General features: G+C 47.6%; 1 protein-coding gene across 1 annotated transcript in view; it reads right to left on the reverse strand.

Annotated features, from left to right (window-relative positions):
• Positions 1-17120, reverse strand: part of RPGRIP1L (RPGRIP1 like) — a 283031-nt gene that overhangs the window by 102006 nt on the left and 163905 nt on the right. Inside the window, exons 10-13 of the mRNA XM_075325764.1 lie at positions 9384-9529; positions 8815-8921; positions 5615-5665; positions 3023-3202 (exon numbers count right to left, since the gene is read on the reverse strand). Of these exons, the coding sequence (XP_075181879.1) occupies positions 3023-3202; positions 5615-5665; positions 8815-8921; positions 9384-9529 (484 nt within the window). The remainder of the gene's footprint in view (positions 1-3022; positions 3203-5614; positions 5666-8814; positions 8922-9383; positions 9530-17120) is intronic.

Genomic DNA, 17120 nt, shown 5'->3' on the forward strand with positions numbered 1-17120 from the left:
TATTTTATCTGTTACGTTTACCTCTCTCTCTTTAGGACCCTGCAGATATCTTGGCAGTTCAGCTGCAGTTCTGTTGTGGGAGGACGGTTAGAGTAAAACTAATAACAGCTCTAACATCTCCCGAGGTCCTCTGGGCAGATGGTAAAGCCACAGATGAACAAGCGGCCGGAAGGCACAGCTTCAGAGGAACATGAAAATTAAAGACACAATCGGTGGTGTTAGCAGCACACCCACCGAGTACTGGACCTCTCCTGTTAACAGCACAGGGTCCTGAGGGAGACTGTCCGTGCATGTAGGGACAGTTCAAAAAGTATAGGAAAGCAGGTTGATATACCGCGCCACACCACAGAAGTCAAAAATGTTAAAAGTAAATCCCTTTTTCTTTATTTTCACAGGTCTACGCGTTTCAGGGACATATCCGTCCCCTTCCTCAGGACAATGTACAGAAAATACTAGTACAGTAGATAGTATTTTCTGTACATTGTCCTGAGGAAGGGGACGGATATGTCCCTGAAACGCGTAGACCTGTGAAAATAAAGAAAAAGGGATTTACTTTTAACATTTTTGACTTCTGTGGTGTGGCGCGGTATATCAACCTGCTTTCCTATACTTTTTGAACTGTCTCTTCACCGCGGGACCGCTGCCTCCCACACCATCATATCGTGATTTACATGCTTTGAAAGGGGTTGTGACTGGCACAACCAAACCAGGTGAGTGTACCTGCCAGTATTCACTTCCACGTGTATATCGGGTAAGACCCTATTTGCGCCTTATCTTTCCACAGTAATCTCGTGCATGTAGGGGGCACACCAGGACAGTAGGCGCAGCACAGTTAGCACCATTGAGCTGCTGCAGAAGGACTGGAATGGAGGAGGGGAAGCGGGATGACTTGCCCTACCGTGCCTCACCACATGATCTTGGCATGACGGGCACCGCATGCCTAACCCTGCCTACTACTTCCAGTCTAACACACAGCACTGTCACTACAGTGCTGTAATGGCGCTACGACCACAATATGGTTGCACTGCTCTGCTAGTGCCACAGAGCCAAAATGACGCACGCGCAGTCATGGGTGTCATCCAGGATCTTTTAAAGACTAAGCCCTGCCCCAAGCCAAGCACCAGATGACAATGGCACTGGCAGCAGCCAATGAGGGACCGTCAAATCACCAATGACATAGTTGATGACCAATCAGCAGCCACCGCATCACCAGTGACGTCTGCGACAGCCAATCAGCAGCCGCCGCGTCACTAGTGACGTCACGCGCATGCGCAGTAGCGGCAATCTCGCACTTAGAGCCAGGAGAGGCAGCGGGAACCCGCGCATGCGTGGTAGAGCAAAACAGGGACTTAGTCTCAGAACGTACAAAGACCCTGGACACCTGACGCCTAGCAGCCAAGCGCCTGGAGCAGCGGACAGGTGGCGCAGGAGTGTCAGCCGCTATCATAGCAGGGGATTATGATGGGGCAGGAGCGGTTCGAGGCTCAGGAGAACCCCGAACCATAACAAGGTCCTTATCTCCTTTCCCTGTGTCCATATACTTCTGCATTCCACCTTGGTTTGTTGTCAGTGATAGAGTTACCTCTAAACTGTCCAGATTGCAAGCAATCAGCTTGAAATCTTCTGTGGAAACAGGTTGTTGTGTGTTGCTGTCTTTCTCCCTAAGTCATCTTGAAGACAATTGTCCATTTTGTATGCGCTTGTTTGTCTCCCTTTTGTATTCTTTAGGACTTAGAGGGGTGCTTATCCCACCCGGTCACCACCTAGGGCTTATTTTAGTGCCAGCTAGGGCCTAATGTCACGGCAGGGGAGAGAGGCTATAGCAGCCATATAGGACAACCAACAGGAAGGGGGAAGGAATGCTTTATAGCTAGGGAAAGGGGGAAGTGGTGACCTCTAACAACAACCTGCCGCTCACCCTCACCGACCCTCGTAGGATACGAGAAATCAATAGCAACAGCGCTGCTGCACCTACATACCCTATATACTATCCTCAAGGCACCTTTTCATATGCATCAGTGCTACAGTGCACCTTATCTTTTACCCAACAGTCACCTACTTTACAGCGACTTGACTAAGACCCAGGTGGGTTGAAACGTCGTCGGATGTTTGCATAGTCGCAGTTCCTTGTTTAATAAAATGTTTTCAAGTCAACAACACTTACACTAAAGGAATACACAAGGGAACAATACAGGGGAAACACAACTCAATCACCAGAGCCCTGGTAGATAGCAAAAGCCAAACACTTATCTGAACAGCAACCACAGAACTGTCTGGAGCAACAGAAGACGACCTCTCCAGATCACTGCAAGGAACAAACTATAAACCACACCCAAGCCACCCCAGGATGAGGTTAATAAAGGAAGTCAGAGGATAGCAACTGAGAGGTGGGATGATAGTTCTCCAGTGTCAGAGTCCACCTGCTGCAGAAACAGGGGATTGTCAGATAACAACACAGGCTGCCAATCTCTGTGATCTTCTAGCACTCGCTGTCACTGGATTGTCAGCTGGCCCTGATATCTCCGTGACAGGCCGTGACACCTACATATCCTTATTGGCGCATATATGTGGAACCAATCTGGGGACGTCAGGGGAGCCAGGGCCCAGCAGTAAACTGCCAACAGTGGTCTCCATCTACCCCTTTCCTAATGACAAGGTTTACCTTTCGTCCCCCTCCTTTTCTTTGGTGTTCCCCTCCTACTAAGCATGACAGATATAGGACTTAACGAGTACACAACCCCAGGCCCACAATCGGTGCGTGATACTATTCTGCCTCAACTATCTGGACGCAGAAACGTCTCTCCCTGGTTATTGCAACATATTATCTTGAATGGAGAAAGCCACGTGCACCCACTTTCTCCCGATAGGTGGGGGTCCTGGAAGTGGAGTTCGCACCTAGCGGACAATTCTCTCATATCATGTAGCTTTGCCTCAGAATGTAATATACACTAAGTGCTGATACATTGTGACATTGCGGCCTTCAATCACACTGCACTGAATATAGAGGCCAGGGCTGGATTACCTGATAATCCTTGTTGATTTTATGTTGCATTATCAACATGTTTCTGGTCTTCTCCAGCTCCTGGACAGTTTCGGCATGATTCGCTTGAAGGCTCCTTAATGATTTTTCAAGGTCCTTATTGACATCATCCTCCACCTTTTCCAAAAACATTAGATCTCCGTTCCTCTGCTGCTTGCGCACCTAAGGGAGACGATAATGTTTTATTAAGGCTAATGTGATCCTACCTTATGTATGCTAGCAATAAACGTCTTTAACGAAATCCATATTTGTCGTGTCCTGGTCATTGTGCATCGGGGGGGGGGGGGTTAAAAGACCTTGGAGAACCGACTTGAGATTCTGGAAAATGTAGCATTTAATAATATCCAAAGCAGCAAAGATGTTGATGATTAACAAAGCCACTGCTGATGCCAAGTAATTATGACTTTATTATGAGTATTTGCTGGCCTGCGCTATTGGTCCGGGCTGTTTGTAATTGTTATGGTGCCAAAATTAGGTCTGAGCCATATGCATCACAAGCCACAAGCAATTATGTAGACAAAGTGCACATGCCGATTACAGGGAGATCCATGGCTGATGAGCAAAGCTCCGCGGGAGACGCAGAACCTGCATACCACAGAGACATGGAACAGATACTCAATCCGTGAGTCACAAATTGCCGTTTTTTGTGCGGTCTTTCCCCCTCTGTGGTACTGTATATGAACACAAACAAGTAACGTTATCTGGGACATCTGTAGACGAACACTGAAGTACTGATTATAGATGCATAACCCCGTAGATCACACAGTAAAGAGATTCTGTCGGAAAGATCAACCCCTATGGACACGTAGCTCAGTGAAAGATAAACACATTGGTATCTTTATATCCGCTATCCGTTACCTGAAACCGGAGAAATCAGTGATTTTTTTATTATGCAAATGAGGCGTTAAGTGCTTTGTCCCACCCAGAGCACTTAAAGGGAATCTGTCACCACTTTTTTAGCGTATAAGCTGCGTCCACCACCACCACCACCACGGGGCTCCTATATACATCATTCTAACATGCTGTATATAAGAGCCCAGGCCGCTGTGAGAACATAAAAAACACTTTATAATACTTAACTAACGGTTGCGCGGTTGGCCATATGGGTGTCTTTGTTCTCCAGCCTATTTCGGCCATATTCGTCCTCTTTATGACTCCTGTGTGCATGATGCGTCTACGTCATACACACTCGCCGGTCCTTCGCAGGCGCACTACAATACTTTGATCTGCCCTGCTCAGGACCTAAATGCCAGCGAGTGTGGATGACGTCAGACACGTCATGCACCGCGGCTAGAGAAGGAGAACAAAGATGACCAAAAGAGGCGGCGCCGACACCGGAGGATGGAGACGCCCATTAGGCCCACCATGCGACCGTTAGGTAAGTATTGTAAAGTGTTTTTTATGTTCTCACAGGGGCCTGGGATCTTATATACAGCATGTTAGAATGCTGTATATAAGAGCCCGGTGGTGGTGGCCGCAGCATATACGTTAAAAAAGTGGTGACAGATTCCCTTTAAAGGGGTTTATATTAATGGTATATCCTTAATAAAGGTCATCAATATCTGATCAGTAGGAGTGTGACACCCTGCTCCGGGCCGATTAGCTGCTACCGGCACCAGCAGAAGTGGACGTGCTCAGTTTCGGAGATGCACAGAACAGCCATGTAGTCGCTGTGTACTGCACATCTGTCTCTCATTGATTCCAATAGGGAGTAGGTGTGTAGTACCCAGCCACGGCCACTATGTAATTGACGGATCTGTGCTGTGTCGCTCTACAACTGAGAACAACCACCCACTGTAGTCACCGGGAACAGCTGATCGGCGGGGTTGTCAATAAAATGGCGCTGGAGATAGCGTTATGCTAGCGTTATGCTCATGTGCTGGCCATAGCGCTAATCACGGCAGCAGAGGAGAGAACTTTAAATAGAGAGGAGGCAGGCAGTCAGGAGAGGAATCATTACAGAAGCCCCGACTCAAAAGTCCAGCCCTGATGCTCGAGACAGTGCACGAATTACCGTATTTTCCGGATTTTAAGACGCATTTTTTTTCCACCCAAAACTGGGAGGAAACTGGGGGTGCGTCTTATAATCCAGATATGCCCTATGCGGTGGTTGCACAGAGTCGGTGATACTGAGGGCTCAGAGGAGAGGTGAAACTATCACAAGATATTGCATGTGCGACGGGGGGCGGGGACTATCGCGCTCGGCATTGCTAGCCGATGCTAGCGATGCCGCAGCGTGCAAAGTACCCCTTAGTTTATAGGGCAAAAAATGGTGCTTGGTTCCCTTTAACGAATGTTGCAATTGCTACACTTTAGGCTAGATGTAAATGAGAAAGAAAAACCAAAGAGCAAAGGCAAATCTTATCGAAAGAAAGACGGATGCAATTTAATTCATTGGATAAAGTGGCCTTTGCAAATCTGGAAACAGGCCATGTCGTTAATCCACTTTTGATGTCATAATGAAAAATGCAAGGCCTCTAAGTGTATGCATGGGGAATAAGGACGAACTTTGCATATGCCGCTTGTGCAAATTGATAGGCCGTTTTTCTGATCCAGGTAAGAGAGAGGAACTACCTTTATAAGCATCAAGGCTTCGCTGAGCTCGTTCACGTCCACATCGCTCTCCTGCGAGAAGAAAGAAAGAAAGCCGATCAGATGAGCAGAAGTAACTCTGATGTGTGTCTCCAGCCGCGACATCGGATGTGCGCAGAGTGCCTCTAAATAATAAAAACCGCCAGACGTCATCCTCTGTCCGTACAACCACAAGACTGGTAGTAAAAATTTAATTTAACATTGACTTTTTTTGTTTTGCATTGTCGGTGCAGATTTTCAGCAATTGCTCTGGGCTGTTTTCACACGTCTGATGGATGCAAGTAACAGGGGGATGTTGTTTTCTACTGGTTGTCCTTACAGGCCGGGAACATGACATTAATGAAGTCCTTGTCAAACAGATTTTCTTACTTCAAGTGAAAAGTAAAGCAGTTGGTAATCTGAAGTGATCTGTGCCTCTGTCTTCACTGGTGGCAGACCTTCTATATAAGAAAAGAAGAAAGTGCCAACACACAGTGGCATCAAAGTCACCAATGCTCCTGTATCCTGACTATGAGCTGAGGGAATGACAGAGTTAATACTCTACACTCCGCACACAGAGTGGAGCGACGGTGGCACGGCTGAAAACCACCGTGTCCGGCAATTTCTATCAGGTGGGCATATGATTTAGTAGGAGAACAGCTGCTTCACCCCCCAAAACACACAGCCATTCCAATTGGCCACACAGTTTTGGGGGTGAAACAGTTGTATTCCTGCAAAGTCAATAGCCCGCGGATCTCATTTATCATTCGTTGTGGTGCCACCCCATCCTACCTTACCCTTATTAAGCTTGCTGCCCCATATTAGCATTCTGTTTAACTCTTTCCTTTCCAGAGCACACAGATTAGAGGAAACAATAATCATAACCGCAGGCTAAAACACACAAGGGGCATTTGTATCATACTCAGTGTTAGCAACTATCACATTCACATTGGTTATCACCTCTGCTAAACAGGACGACTTCATAACTCTCATATCTTCTCTATCCCACAACCACAAACAGTTATTCAATACCTTTAGTCCCGTCCTCTATCTACTGTTGTCCCTCCGATCTCCCACTTTTCTGTAGACGACTTTGCCTCACATTTCAAAAAACAAGAGAGACCTCATTGGGCAAAGCTTAAATGGTCAACCACCTCAACCCTCTACACAGGAGATCAATGCTTTCCCCCATAATCTTCCTTCCCCTTTATTCATCACTGAAGAAAAGCTTACCCATCATCTCTCCAAGCCACACCTCACCACTTGTGCACTTGACCCTATTCCATCCCACCTCCTATCTGACCTCACCATGCTTATCCTAGTCCTAACCCAGCTCTTCAACTTTTCACTAACTTCTGGTACCTTCTCTTATTTTTTCAAACATGCAACAATCACATCCAACCTGAAGAAGTCATCCCATGACGCCCCATTGCAGACTTCAAATTTGCCTCAAACTCCTTGAACAGCATATCCACACAGGACATTCCTCCTCTCATACAGCTCGCTTTTCAAAATCAATAATGACTTACTAACCATCGAAGCCAACAGACAATATTTTATACTCTTCCTCCTAAACCTGTCCTCTGCCTTCTGTATTACTTTGTGCTCCTCCTCCTAGTCCTGTCCTCTGCCTTCTACATTACTCTGTGCTCCTCCTCCTTGACCTGTCCTCTGCCTTCTACATTACTCTGTGCTCCTCCTCCTTGACCTGTCCTCCACCTTCTACATTACTCTATGCTCCTCCTCCTAGACCTGTCCTCTGCCTTCTACATTACTCTATGCTCCTCCTCCTAGACCTGTCCTTTGCCTTCTACATTACTCTGTGCTCCTCCTCCTAGACCTGTCCTCTGCCTTCTACATTACTCTGTGCTCCTCCTCCTAGACCTGTCCTCTGCCTTCTACATTACTCTGTGCTCCTCCTCCTAGACCTGTCCTCTGACTTCTACATTACTCTGTGCTCCTCCTCCTAGACCTGTCCTCTGCCTTCTACATTACTCTGTGCTCCTCCTCCTTGACCTGTCCTCTGCCTTCTACATTACTCTGTGCTCCTCCTCCTTGACCTGTCCTCCACCTTCTACATTACTCTATGCTCCTCCTCCTAGACCTGTCCTCTGCCTTCTACATTACTCTATGCTCCTCCTCCTAGACCTGTCCTTTGCCTTCTACATTACTCTGTGCTCCTCCTCCTAGACCTGTCCTCTGCCTTCTACATTACTCTGTGCTCCTCCTCCTAGACCTGTCCTCTGCCTTCTACATTACTCTGTGCTCCTCCTCCTAGACCTGTCCTCTGACTTCTACATTACTCTGTGCTCCTCCTCCTAGACCTATCCTCTGCCTTCTACATTACTCTGTGCTCCTCCTCCTAGACCTGTCCTCTGCCTTCTACATTACTCTGTGCTCCTCCTCCTAGACCTGTCCTCTGCCTTCTACATTACTCTGTGCTCCTCCTACTAGACCTGTCCTCTGCCTTCTACATTACTCTGTGCTCCTCCTCCTAGACCTGTCCTCTGCCTTCTACATTACTCTGTGCTCCTCCTCCTAGTCCTGTTCTCTGCCTTCTGCATTACTCTGTGCTCCTCCCCCTAGACTTGTCCTCCGCCTCCTACATTACTCTATGCTCCTCCTCCTAGACCTGTTCTATGCCTTCTACATTACTCTGTGCTCCTACTCCTAGACCTGTCCTCTCCCTTCTACATTACTCTGTGCTCCTCCTCCTAGACCTGTCCTCTGCCTTCTACATTACTCTGTGCTCCTTCCCCTAGACTTGTCCTCTGCCTCCTACATTACTCTGTGCACCTCCTCCTAGTCCTGTCCTCTGCCTTCTACATTACTCTGTGCTCCTCCTCCTAGACCTGTCCTCTGCCTTCTACATTACTCTGTGCTCCTCCTCCTAGACCTGTCCTCTGCTTCTGACAAAGTTTATCAGTCCCACTACAGATCTTCTCTCGTTTGTGTGGTCAACAACCAGGTCCCAAACTCTCCTGTGTGAATTAAGTGATAGTGAGCCTAATCACAATACCCATAGACATTGACTGGAGTATTGCCCTCTACCGCGCCATTCATACAGTGTACTCTGGGCCCCTCGATCCTCGGATCTTGGCAGCCGGACCCCCCCCCGTTGATCATGTAGTATATTTAACGCAATGATAAAAGCCATTAATGAGACAACCCTTTAATCATACTTGTACATTTCATATTTATACCTTTGTGAAAAACTTCAGCCTGTTCTGAAATTCGTCAAGCTGATGCCTCTGCTCCAGACAGCGCAGCTGGAGCTTTCTGTTCTCCTCATCCAGTTTCTCGGCTTGTTCTGAAATAAGACACAGCATCAAGGCGGTGGGTTACAATATTTACTCCGCTATTGAAATGTAATTAAAATGACATGCCCCGTATAAAGTGACTTGATTTTTTACTAATTTTCCGAAAATGAGTGTGACATATTAGCTAGAGCATGAGTGGAACACGACGAGGCTTCTCTACCTGTCAACTCTCGGGAAGCCGGAATGTAATAGGAGAAAGCCTCGTAATTCTTCGGCAAATCTGACAGCTGAGATGGTCGATAACTGCTGTTGATGTCTCTCTATTAATATAGCACCATCAATGTCTGTGACGCTGTACAATGACAATGACCATTGTGACAGCTTTGGCAACCGCTCGGCGCCTTACTATGGGATCGTATTGGTGATCTGGGATAGATTTTCGACATACTTTGGAGTTTTTGACTTCTCGATACACAAATGACCTGCAAAGAAGTGGAGAATCTTCTACGTACCTCGCTCTTGTCTCATTCTATCAAGAATCTCATTTTTATCCGAGAGGTCGGACTTAAGAGCGGCCTCCAGCTGGGCGATCTGGAGCTTCAGCTGCTGCTCCCTCAACTTCCGCTGCTGTTCTTGGCTGTTGCTCACTTCAAAGGCGCTGAGGTAAAGAAAGGCAACTTATTACATGTGAAATCAGCACGCGATACTCCTCGAATACTGGAAAACCCTGAGGAACAGCAGTATTGTTTTGCTTTATACTGTCGGATTTAATTAATGGATGATCATGGGACTTATTGTCACGCTAGGTACAGAAAAATAGCAAGCGAGTGGTGAAAGGTAAGGGAAGGGGACCCCTGCATCTAGGGAGGGGTGAGATGGTAACCCCCTGATCAAACCTACTGCTGGTCTGACCACCCCAGATAGGTTCCAAGCCTATGTGCCGAGCATGATACCTGATCCTTGGTATCCCTAGTGCTGGATCCTAAATAGGGAACAGGTGGGATGAGCTCTTTGTCAACTCAATAAATGCTAAAGGAAGACACAAGAGGGACACACGGGGGCATGAACCACTTAGCCATAGATGACTCAGGCAGCAAAGCTTCAGTAACAATACTACAGATGAGTACAAGCCACCTGCTTGCAACCAGAGATAGAATTAAGTGAATAATATCACCAGTCCAGGGAAGATGGGAGTATTTAAAGGGAACCCGTCACCACTTTTTTGGCCTATAAGCTGCGGCCACCACCACTGGGCTCTTATATACAGCATTCTAACATGCCCTGGCTGAGAGTAAAACATAAAAAAACACTTTATAATACTTACCTAACGGTTGCGAGGTGGGCCTAATGGGCGTCTCCGTTGTCCAGTTCCCGGAGCCGCATCTTTTGGCCATCTTTGATCTCTTTCTCTAGCCACGGTGCATGACGGGTCTGACGTCATCCACACTCGCCGGCATTCAGGTCCTGAGCAGGCGCACTTTGATCTGCCCTGAGTAGGGCAGATCAAAGTATTTTAGTGCACCTGCGCAGGACCGGCGAGTGTGTATGATGTAGACGTGGAATGCACACAGGCTTCAGAAAGAGGACAAAGATGGCAGAAAGAGGCAGCGCCCGCACCGGACAACGGAGACGCCCATTAGGCCCACAGCGCGACCGTTAGGTAGGTATTATATAGCTGTTTTTTATGTTATATCCCCGGCCTGGGCTCTTATATACAGTATGTTAGAATGCTGTATATAAGAGCTCGGTGGTGGTGGCCGCAGCTTATAGGCCAAAAAAAGGTGACAGATTCCCTTTAAGCACCAAGGGAATACTGATAATCAGCAGCTGGGTGGAAGGCGAGCTCCTGCTGGGTCCAAAAGGGGTAGAAATGAAATTCCAGCAAAAAAAGCTAGCTAGTACAGTGAATACTAAGAGCAGGAACAATAAAAAGTCAGGGAGGATTTTGTGCAGCCAAACGCTGTGACCTTCTATTGCCAGAAACTACATGACTGTCTGTCACCCGTGACACTTATTAGTGCGTTTCCAAGGATATTTGAGATAGACTTCTAGAATATCTATATAAACATCCGATTGATTAGTTGATTAACCGCCACCGATGAGAGGGTAAATGAACAATGAATTTAGCTGTTCCTGGTACTGAAGCTCATCGGAGCTCCACAGCCCCGTCATTTTGTTGACAGCGCAAGTCCACTAAAGGAAAATCTGCAGCCAAGGATGGGAAATTACATACAACTATGTTCTCCGATCCGTTCCAGTGATACGGCGCCGCTGTTACTGGCGGTGACTTGTTCCGGCCACTCACTGGCTACTGTAGATCATCAATATCCCGTCAGAGCGGACGTCTGGTCTGAAGAATTAGTAAAAAGCTGCAGCAAAACACCACTAACTGGCAGCTTTCTGCATAAACGGAAAGCTGCCAATCACTGCAGGACTACATGGCACAAGACAACTAGTCCTCTAGTGATAATCTCCTGCTGATTAAACACTGATTGCCTTGAAACAACAACACAGAGCTCAGTAAGTGATACATCCCTGGGAATCAGGTCCTCTGCTCCTAAATTACATAGAAAAAAACTGCTGATAGATTCCCTTTAATTCCATCATTACTGAAAACCGGCCATCAAACTAATAAGTAAAAGCCATTCTGATATTCATAAAACCTGCCATATAAAAAGACGGCTGAGGGGACATCTAATCACGATGTAAATGTAAGTGAATGGACAGAACAGGAATCATCCTATTTCACGACAAGGGGTAATCCTCGATGACTCTAGAATATTAAAACTTTATTACAGATAGTGATTCTTTACTGTAAAAGCATTGAGATGATGGAATTCTCTGCTACATAAATAATGGTTGATTCAATACACAAGATAGGTAAAGCTGCAGAGTTCTTGCAAAGACAAGCAACTTTGCAATTTAGTTAGTGTTACAGATCCTCATAGTCAAAAATGGAGGGATTTTTACTTCTATCGATGTCCATCATTGCCTAGTTTACCAGTACAGCGGTGGCTGAATATGTGCAGTGGTGACAAGCTCTTTCTGAGAAAGCTTGTAAGCGCTTCTTTAAAGACGACCAGATGGCTGGAGTGTGATGTTAGCTCCTTATCACGGCCAGCGTCAGGTATACTGCAGCTGCCAGGGATGCTAATCAAGTGATTTATTCTGAGAGAGGAGGGACATATGTCCAATAATATGGGAGAATTGGTATCAGAGCTTTTTGCCTTAATCTGGATCAACACATAAGGCCTACTAATTGCTCTTTGTGGATCTTCGTCCTTTCTTTTTTCCAACCTTCTCAACTATGTAACTATAAAACGGTTCTTACCAAAAATGTTCATAGTCCTGTGGAGGTGAATGTAACGCCCATACCAGCATCCCTGCGCTGTCCTGCCCCTCTCCCCCGGTTGTTAAGTCAGTTCCCTAACTTGCCCGGATGTCCTGCGGTGGCTGCCCCATCCCTGGTCCATGCTGCTGCCTCCCAGAGCCTGTGTACACCTCACAGGCTTCCTGGTTCTGCCCGAAGGGTACGCACATGAACCCACTCCTTTTCTTAAAGGGCCAGCAGACCCTAACCCGGAAGTGCTTCTAAAGTCAGCTGAGAGGCTGCAGCTACTTAAGGCACCTTTTCCCTATGGGGGGTGCCTGGGCAATGAGTTAGTAATGTTGCTAGTTCTCAGGTCCTTTGTGCGGCTGCTAGTATTGCATTACATGCCTCTGTTTCAGTACACTCGTTATTCGCTGCTGTTGCTCCTGGTGTAGACTGTGAGCCCTTGCGGGCAGGGTCCTCTCTCCTGGTGTAGACTGTGAGCCCTCGCGGGCAGGGTCCTCTCTCCTGGTGTAGACTGTGAGCCCTTGCGGGCAGGGTCCTCTCTCCTGGTGTAGACTGTGAGCCCTCGCGGGCAGGGTCCTCTCTCCTGGTGTAGACTGTGAGCCCTTGTGGGCAGGGTCCTCTCTCCTGGTGTAGACTGTGAGCCCTTGCGGGCAGGGTCCTCTCTCCTGGTGTAGACTGTGAGCCCTCGCGGGCAGGGTCCTCTCTCCTGGTGTAGACTGTGAGCCCTCGCGGGCAGGGTCCTCTCTCCTGGTGTAGACTGTGAGCCCTCGCGGACAGAGACCTCTCTCCTCCTGTAGACTGTGAGCCCTCATGAGCAGGGTCCTCTCTCCTCCTGTACCAGTCTGTTTTGTATTGTTAATGATTGTTGTACTAGTTTTTATGTATACCCTTTTTCACTTGTAAAGCTCCATGGAATTAATGGCGCTATAATAATAAATAATAATAAATCAAGACCATTACCAGGATCTACAGTCAATCAAACAAATATGGACCTTTGGCATAGTTACCCAAAACCAATCCCCAACCTCTTCCCTTCTACCATCCCCCATTCATTCATCCACAACTTTACCGCTAATTTTACTTCTCTTTTTCACACATGATACACGCAAATTAATAAAAACAAAAGGCCAGTAAAGATGTCATCATATGTCAAGGGGCATTGTCTGTAGGGACAGGTGCTCCTAAAATCAGCAGCTATCACAGCATTACAAACAGGCAGCGATAACACTGACCTCTGGAAGGTATTACTTGTGTCATACGGCCAAAGACATCTGATCTTCTACAAGTGCTGTAAATATGTTTTACGTTAATACACGATGACAACATCAGAAGAATTTCTTCGTTGTCAATGCAATGCACCAAAAAAAAAGAAAGAAAAGGCGTAGTGCTGGCTTCCTTAAAGAATAGTGCTTGGAAGGGAGAGGGCAGTGGCACAGAGATCACTTGTCCTAATGTTTAAGGAATTAGGAAAACATATTTTGTTATGCTGCTTCTTAAACCGAAGGCGCCTTTGCGTAGCCTGCGGTTAGAAAAGATGAAAGACTTTGTGGGATGAGCATGGGAATGGCCTCAATTTAGAGTCCCAACTATGTTGAGTGAAGAAATAATAAAAAAAAAAAAGTTGGCACGGCTTGTGCGTTTTGTGGGACTGCAGTAGGAAATTAGATGTATAATGCATGAGAAACCAAATTCCAGTCCCTGACATGACCACAGACCCTTATACTACGCACTAGGGTCTCACATCGCCACCCAGCTTTGACCAAAAACTAGTGCTGGGCCAAAGGGCACTGAAATGATGGGTTAGTAAGGGAGAAATCATCATAAAAAAATTACTAGAACATATTAAAGGACGATTAATGTCAGAATATTTATTATCAGGGATGTACAGTCATGTGAAAAGCCAAGGCCATCCAAAATGTCTGTACAGCATTCTGTTACACAGGGCTGTGGAGTCAGAGTCGGAGCCCATTTTGGTGGAGTCGGTATAAAATGCACCGACTCCTAAAATATATAATAAATTGGGGACAGTAGTGCAATACAGAGTGTGATGACATTTTTTTCATAGGAATTGGGAAAGTTATGAAATGTCCTATAAATGTCTGTTCTATTCCTGATCTAAGGCTGCATTCACACACAGCGTTTTTGCTGCGTTTTTTGAGGATACGTTTTTCAGCTGCAAAAGTAGATCAGCTTTTTAAAAACCCGCATCACCTGAAAGGTTTTTGAGCTCATAAATAATGCTTTCAATAGAAAAAGCAGATTAGAAAACCGCCACAAACTGACATGCTCATTCTGTGTGAGGATCCTCACAACACGCTGTGTCTGAATGTCCTATCTTGAAACCCATTGCCTTTGCTGGATGCCAGTCACTGCATTTCACTGAATTATTTTGCCATCAATGTTCGATATGTTTGTGACAAGAAATAAATTGTTAGTAAGTCACTGGCAGTAAAGAAGGGAATTTTGTTTACTTACCGTAAATTCCTTTTCTTCTAGCTCCAATTGGGAGACCCAGACAATTGGGTGTATAGGCTATGCCTCCGGAGGCCGCACAAAGTATTACACTAAAAGTGTAAAGCCCCTCCCCTTCTGCCTATACACCCCCCGTGCTCCCACGGGCTCCTCAGTTTTGGTGCAAAAGCAAGAAGGAGGAAAAAAATTATAAACTGGTTTAAAGTAAATTCAATCCGAAGGAATATCGGAGAACTGAAACCATTCAACATGAACAACATGTGTACACAAAAAAACAGGGGCGGGTGCTGGGTCTCCCAATTGGAGCTAGAAGAAAAGGAATTTACGGTAAGTAAACAAAATTCCCTTCTTCTTTGTCGCTCCATTGGGAGACCCAGACAATTGGGACGTCCAAAAGCAGTCCCTGGGTGGGTAAATTAATACCTCGTAATAGAGCCGGAAAACGGCCCCTTCCTACAGGTGGGCAACCGCCGCCTGAAGGACTCGTCTACCTAGGCTGGCATCCGCCGAAGCATAGGTATGCACCTGATAGTGTTTCGTGAAAGTGTGCAGGCTCGACCAGGTAGCCGGCTGACACACCTGCTGAGCCGTAGCCTGGTGCCTCAAAGCCCAGGACGCGCCCACGGATCTGGTAGAATGGGCCTTCAGCCCTGAGGGAACCGGAAGCCCAGCAGAACGGTAAGCTTCGAGAATTGGCTCCTTGATCCACCGAGCCAGGGTTGATTTGGAAGCCTGTGACCCTTTACGCTGACCAGCGACAAGGACAAAGAGTGCATCCGAGCGGCGCAGGGGCGCCGTACGAGAAATGTGGAGTCTGAGTGCTCTCACCAGATCTAACAAGTGCAAATCCTTTTCACATTGGTGAACTGGATGAGGGCAAAAAGAGGGTAAGGAGATATCCTGATTGAGATGAAAGGGGGATACCACCTTGGGGAGAAATTCCGGAACCGGACGCAGACCACCTTGTCCTGGTGAAACACCAGGAAAGGGGCTTTGCACGACAACGCTGCTAGCTCAGACACTCTCCGAAGAGAGGTGACTGCTACTAGGAAAACCACTTTCTGCGAAAGGCGTGAGAGAGAAATATCCCTCATTGGCTCGAATGGTGGTTTCTGAAGAGCCATCAGCACCCTGTTCAGATCCCAGGGTTCTAACTGCCGCTTGTAAGGAGGAACGATGTGACAAACCCCCTGCAGGAACGTGCGTACCTGTGGAAGTCTGGCTAGGCGCTTCTGGAAAAACACAGAGAGCGCTGAGACTTGTCCCTTAAGGGAGCCGAGCGACAAACCCTTTTCCAGTCCAGATTGAAGGAAGGACAGAAAAGTGGGCAAGGCAAAAGGCCAGGGAGAAAAACCCTGAGCAGAGCACCATGACAGGAAAATTTTCCACGTCCTGTGGTAGATCTTGGCGGACGTTGGTTTCCTAGCCTGTCTCATAGTGGCAATGACCTCTTGAGATAATCCTGAAGACGCTAGGATCCAGGACTCAATGGCCACACAGTCAGGTTGAGGGCCGCAGAATTCAGATGGAAAAACGGCCCTTGAGACAGCAAGTCTGGTCGGTCTGGTAGTGCCCACGGTTGGCCGACCGTGAGATGCCACAGATCCGGGTACCACGACCTCCTCGGCCAGTCTGGAGCGACGAGGATGGCGCGGCGGCAGTCGGACCTGATCTTGCGTAACACTCTGGGCAACAGTGCCAGAGGAGGAAACACATAAGGGAGTTGAAACTGCAACCAATCCTGAACTAAGGCGTCTGCCGCCAGAGCTCTGTGATCTTGAGACCGTGCCATGAATGTCGGGACCTTGTTGTTGTGCCGGGACGCCATTAGGTCGACGTCCGGCATCCCCCAGCGGCAACAGATCTCCTGAAACACGTCCGGGTGAAGGGACCATTCCCCTGCGTCCATGCCCTGGCGACTGAGATAATCTGCTTCCCAGTTTTCCACGCCCGGGATGTGAACTGCAGAGATGGTGGAGGCCGTGGCTTCCACCCACATCAAGATCCGCCGGACTTCCTGGAAGGCTTGCCGACTGCGTGTGCCGCCTTGGTGGTTGATGTATGCCACCGCTGTGGAATTGTCCGACTGAATTCGGATCTGCTTGCCTTCCAGCCACTGCTGGAAAGCTTTCAGGGCAAGGTACACTGCCCGTATTTCCAGAACATTGATCTGAAGTGAGGACTCTTGCCGGGTCCACGTACCCTGAGCCCTGTGGTGGAGAAAAACCGCTCCCCACCCTGACAGACTCGCGTCCGTCGTGACCACCTCCCAGGATGGCGGTAGGAAGGATTTCCCCTTCGATAATGAAGTGGGAAGAAGCCACCACCGAAGGGAAGCTTTGGTCGCCTGAGAGAGAGAGACGTTCCTGTCGAGGGACGTCGGCTTCCTGTCCCATTTGCGAAGGATGTCCCATTGAAGAGGACGCAGGTGAAACTGCGC

The sequence above is a fragment of the Anomaloglossus baeobatrachus genome, chromosome 10, assembly GCF_048569485.1.
Source record: "Anomaloglossus baeobatrachus isolate aAnoBae1 chromosome 10, aAnoBae1.hap1, whole genome shotgun sequence".
Lineage (NCBI taxonomy): Eukaryota > Metazoa > Chordata > Amphibia > Anura > Aromobatidae > Anomaloglossus > Anomaloglossus baeobatrachus.